Raw genomic sequence first — 6,518 nt, forward strand, 5'->3', positions numbered from 1 at the left:
TTCAGTTGCCTGCAGGAATGGCTCAAGACTCTTAATCATGGGTGATTTCAACCATGGAAAGATAGACTGGGAGAATGGGGACCCACATGGTGGTGCAGATACGTGGCGAGCTAAACTCTTGGAAGAGGCAACAAGGAACTTTCTGAGCCAGCATGTCAAGGAACCCACAAGAGTGAGAGGCAATGATGAAGCAGCTAGACTCGACTTGATATTCACCCTGAATGAGTCAGAAATAAGGGAAGTCAAAGTTGAAGCCCCCATAGGAATGAGTGACCACAGTGTACTGACCTTTGAGTACTTGGTGGAGGTAGGGATAACCTATCCAAGGATGGGAGTGGAGGGGAAAAGACTGAATTACCGAAGAGGAAAATATGACGAGATGAGGAACTTCCTCAGGGGAATACCATGGGAAACAGAACTTAGAGACAAGAATGTGCAGGTCATGATGGATTTTGTCACCCAAAAGTGCCAGGAAGCTGCAGACTGGTTTATCCCCGTCCAAAAGGAGAAAAACGAAAAACAACAGAAAAACCCCATGGTTCAACCAGGAATGTAAGGTAGCGAAACAACTGAGTAAAAGAACATGGAGAAACTACAGAAATAACAGAACACCAGAGAGCAGGGAGAGATACCAGAGGGCCAGAAATGAGTACATCAGAGTGAGGAGGGAAGCAGAGAGACAGTTTGAAAATGACATTGCGAGTAAAGCCAAGACCCAACCAAAGCTGCTCCACAGCCACATCAGGAGGAAAACAGCAGTGAAGGAACAAGTGATAAAGCTGCGGAAAGGAAGGGAAACAGATACACAGAGAATGACAAGGAGGTGTGTGAAGAACTTAACAAGAGATTCCAGGAGGTCTTCACAATAGAACAAGGAGAAGCCCCTGCACTAAATGAGGAGGCGGCAAACCAAGCAACCTTGGAGGAATTTGACCTCACCAGTGATGAGGTCAAAAGGTGTCTGCTGGAGCTGGATGTGACAAAGGCTGTTGGACCTGATAGAATCTCACCATGGATACTAAAGGAAGGTGCAGAAGCACTAAGTGTGCCACTCTCTATGGTGTATAACAGGTCACTGGAAACAGGAGACTTACCAGAAAGTTGGAAGACAGCTAACGTGGTCCCAATATACAAAAAGGGTGACAGGCAAGAGGCACTGATTACAGGCCAGTTTCCTTAACTTGTATACCATGCAAGGTGATGGAGAAGATTGTGAGGAAAAGGCTCGTAGAGCATCTGGAGGGAAATAACTTTGTAACGCACCACCAACATGGGTTCAGAGATGTAAATCGTGCCTCACAGGTTTAATAGAATTTTATGACTAGGCAACGAAAATTAGGCAGGAAAGAGAAGGGTGGGCCGACTGCATTTTCCTGGATTGCCAAAAAGCCTTTGACACAGCACCCCATAAAAGGCTGTTAAAAAAGTTGGAGCAACAGGCAGGAGTAAAAGGGAAGGTGCTCCAGTGGATAAGGAAACACTTAAGCAACAGGAAACAGCGAGTAACGGTGAGGGGGAAGACATCAGAGTGGCGAGATGTCACAGCGGAGTCCCACAGGGCTCAGTACTTGGACCCATCCTGTTTCTAATATATGTGAACGATCTTCCAGAGGGTATAGACTCATTCCTCTCGATGTTTGCTGATGATGCAAAAATTATGAGAAGAATCAAGACGGATGAAGATAGACAGACTACAGGATGACCTGGATAAACTGGAGGAATGGTCTAGAAAATGGCTGCTAAAGTTACACTCGGGAAAGTGTAAGGTGATGAAATTAGGCGAAGGGAGCAGGAGGCTGAACACAAGGTATCATCTGGGAGGGGAAATCCTGCAAGAGTCAAATAGAGAGAAGGATCTGGGGGTTGATATCACACCGAACCTGTCCCCAGAGGCCCCCATCAAAAGAATATCATCAGCGGCATATGCTAGACTGGCCAACATAAGAACTGCCTTCAGAAACTTGTGTAAGGAATCTTTCAGAACCCTGTATACCACTTATGTAAGACCAATCCTGGAGTATGCAGCTCCAGCCTGGAGTCCATACCAAGTTAAACACAAGACAAAGTTAGAGAAGATTCAGCGGTATGCCAGCAGGCTCGTGCCGGAACTGAGAGGATTGAGCTACGAGGAAAGGCTAAAGGAGCTGAACCTCACATCCCTGGAAAACAGAAGAGTAAGGGGAGACATGATAACCACCTACAAAATTCTCAGGGGAATTGACAGGGTGGACAAAGACAAACTCTTCAGCACGGGTGGGACACGAACAAGGGGACACAGGTGGAAACTTAGTACCCAGATGAGCCACAGAGACGATAGAAAGAATTTTTTCAGTGTCAGAGTAGTTAATAAATGGAATGCACTAGGAAGTGATGTGGTGGAGGCTGACTCCATACACAGTTTCAAATGTAGATATGATAGAGCCCAGTAGGCTCAGGAATCTGTACACCAGTTGATTGACAGTTGAGAGGCGGGACCAAAGAGCCAAAGCTCAACCCCCGCAAGCACAATTAGGTGAGTACAATTAGGTGAGTACACCACCACTGCCACACCACCCCTGCCACACCACCAATACAACACGACTATTACAACACCACCACTGCCACACCACTACTTCCACACCACCACTGCCACACACCACTGCCACACCACCACTGCCACACCACCAATACAACACGACTACTACAACAACACCACTGCCACACCACCACTGCTGCCCTACGAGGGGGCCTCGTAGCCTGGTGGATAGCGCGCAGGACTCGTAATTCTGTGGCGCGGGTTCGATTCCCGCACGAGGCAGAAACAAATGGGCAAAGTTTCTTTTACCCTAAGTGCCCCTGTTACCTAGCAGTAAATAGGTACCTGGGGTTAGTCAGCTGTCACGGGCTGCTTCCTGGTGTGTGTGTGTGTGGTGTGGGAAAAAAAAAAAAAAAAAAAAAGTACTTAGTAAACAGTTGATTGACAGTTGAGAGGCGGGCCGAAAGAGCAAAGCTCAACCCCCGCAAAAACACAACTAGTAAACACAACTAGTAAACACACCACCCCTGCCACACCACCAATACAACACGACTACTACAACACCACCACTACTTCCACACCACCACAGCCACACCTCCAATACAACACGACTACTACAACAACACCACTGCCACACACCACTGTAACACACCACTGCCACACCTCCACTGTCACCCCCACTAGAACACCACCACTGCAATCCCACCACAACACACACCACTGCCACACCAATACTCTCCACACCATAATTGTCACACCCCCACTGCCACACCACCACTGCCATTCCACCGCTTTAACAAAACTACTACCACACAACCACAACAACACCAGCACTGCCACTACTTCACCACCACTGCCATTCCACCACGTCAACACCACCACTACCACACCCCACTACAACACCACCACTGCCACCCCACCACTTCAACACCACTACCGCCACACCACCACTACAACACCACCACTGCCACACACACAACAACACCACTGCCACACCCCTACTTTCACACACACCACTACAACACGACACTGCCACACCCCCACTGCCACACCCACTACAACACCACCACTACAACACCACCACTGCCACACCAACACTACAACACCACCACCACTACAACACCACCACTGCAACACCACAACACCGCCAATGCAACACCACCACTGCCACACCACCACCACTGCCACACCACCACTGCAACACCACCACTACAACACCACTCTGCTACAACACCACAACAACACCACTGCCTCACCCCTACTTTCACACAACCAGTACAACACGACACTGCCACACCACCACTACAACACCACCACTGACATAACACCAATGCCACACCCCCCCCCTGACACACCACCCACTGCCACACCCCCACTACAACACCATTACTACCACACCACCACTACAACACCAGCACTGCCCACCACCAATGCCACACCCCACTGCCACAACTCCACTGCAACGCCCCCACTAAAACACCACCACTGTCTCACCACCATTACAACACCACCACTGCCACACCACCATTACAAAACCCACACTACAACACCACCATTGCCACACAACCACTATAACAACACAAGTGCTACACCACCAGAACAACAAATCCAGAGCCAAACAACTATTACAACACCACCAATGCCACACCCCCACTGCCACACCACCACTGCCACACCACCACTGCCACACCACCACAACCACACCACCACTGCCACACCCCCTGCCACACCACCAATACAACACGACTACTACAACACCACCACTACAACACCACCACTGCCACATAACTATTACAACAACACCACTGCCAAAACACCACAATAAAACACACACTGACATACCACCACTGCTACACCACCACAGCAACACCACCACTGCTACACCTCCACTGCCACACCCCCACTAGAACATTACCACTGCCACACCACCATTACAAAACCCACACTACAACACCAACACTGCCACACCACCACTATAACAACACAAGTGCTACCCCACCAGAACAACAAATCCAGAGCCACACAACTATTACAACACCACCAATGCCACACCCCCACTGCTAAACCACCACTACCACACCTCAACTGACACACCACTAGTACAACACCACCACTGCCACAAACTCACTGCAATATCACCATTGTCACTCCACCAAAACAACACCACCACTGCAACACCACCACTACAACACCACCACTGCCACACACCACTAAAACACCACACTACAACACCACAACTACAACACCACCACTGACACACTACCACTGCCACACCACCACAACCACACCTCCACTGCAATACCACCACTACAACACCACCACCACCACCTCTACAACACCACCACAACAACACAACCACTGCAATATCACCACTTCAACACCACCACCACCTCTACAACACCACCACAACAACACTACCACAACAAGAAAACCACCACTACCATACCACCACTGCCTTACTACCACTGCCACACCACCACTGCAATACAATGACTGCTACACCCCCACTGCCAAACCCCTACTATAAAACCAACACTACCACACCACCACTACAACATCACCACAGCCACACTGTCAGTACAACACTACCATTGCCACACCACTACTACTACACCACCACTACAACACCACACCCGCACTACAACACCACCACTGCCACACTGTCAGTACAACACTACCATTGCCACACCACTACTACTACACCACCACTACAACACCACACTGCCACACCACCACTTCAACACCACCACTGCTACCACCAAAGCCACACCCCCACTGACACCCCCCACTGCCACACCCCCACTACAAACACCACTGCCATACCACCATTACAACACCACCAATGCCACCACCACAGCCACACCTCCACTACCACACCCCCACTACAACACCCCCACTGCCACACCCCCACTACAACACCACCACTGCCATACCACCATTACAACACCAATGCCACCACCAAAGCCACACCCCCACTGCCACACCCCCACTACAACACCACCACTGCCACACAACCATTACAAAACCACCACTGCAATTCCCCAACTACAATACCACCAATACTGCAGCACCACAACTAAGACACCACCACTAAAACACCACCACTAAAACACCACCACTAAAACACCACCAGTACAACACCATCACTACCACCTCCACTGCCACACCCCCACTACAACAACACCACTGCTTCACCACCACTACAACATCACCACTGCATCACCACAAAAACCACACCACCAAAGCAAAACCACACTGCCACACCCCCACTACAACACCACCACTGCCACACCACCACTGCCACACCATCTCTGACACAACACCACTGCTACACCACCACTACAAAACCTCCACTACAACACCACCACTGCCACTTCCACACCACCACGTCAACACCACCACTACCGCACCACCACTGCCACACCACCACTTCAACACCACCACTGCCAAACCACCACTACAACAACACCACTGCCACAACACCACTACAACACCACCACTGCAACACCACCACTACAACACCACCACTGGCATACCACCAATGCCACACCCCCACTGACACACCACCCTCTGCCACACCCCCAATACAACACCATTACTACCACACCACCACTACAACACCACCACTGCCATACTCCTACTACTACACCGCCACTTCAACACCACAGTGACACACCTCCACTACAACACCAGCACTACCCACCACCAATGCCACACCCCACTGCCACAACCCCACTGCCACGCCCCAACTAAAACACCACCACTGCCACACCACCACTTCAACACCACCACTTCAACTCCACCACTGCCACACCACCAATACAATACCACTGCCACACAACCACTGCAACACCACCACTAAAAACCTCCATTACAACACCACCAATACAACACCACCACTTCAACACCACCACTTCCACCACCAAAGCCACACCCCACTGACACACCTCCACTGCCATACCCCCACTAAAACACCACCACTGCCATACCACAATTACAACAC

At 50.2% G+C, this 6,518-nt stretch overlaps 1 protein-coding gene across 1 annotated transcript; it reads left to right on the forward strand.

Moving 5' to 3' along the window:
- Window positions 1-3,845: 3,845 nt before the first annotated feature.
- LOC138370299 (uncharacterized) lies at window positions 3,846-4,340 on the forward strand. The gene has a single exon (XM_069334316.1). The coding sequence runs from the start codon at window positions 3,846-3,848 to the stop codon at window positions 4,338-4,340; it is 495 nt and encodes a 164-aa protein (XP_069190417.1).
- The last annotated feature ends 2,178 nt before the right edge of the window (window positions 4,341-6,518 follow it).

This window comes from Procambarus clarkii, chromosome 31 (assembly GCF_040958095.1).
Source record: "Procambarus clarkii isolate CNS0578487 chromosome 31, FALCON_Pclarkii_2.0, whole genome shotgun sequence".
NCBI lineage: Eukaryota > Metazoa > Arthropoda > Malacostraca > Decapoda > Cambaridae > Procambarus > Procambarus clarkii.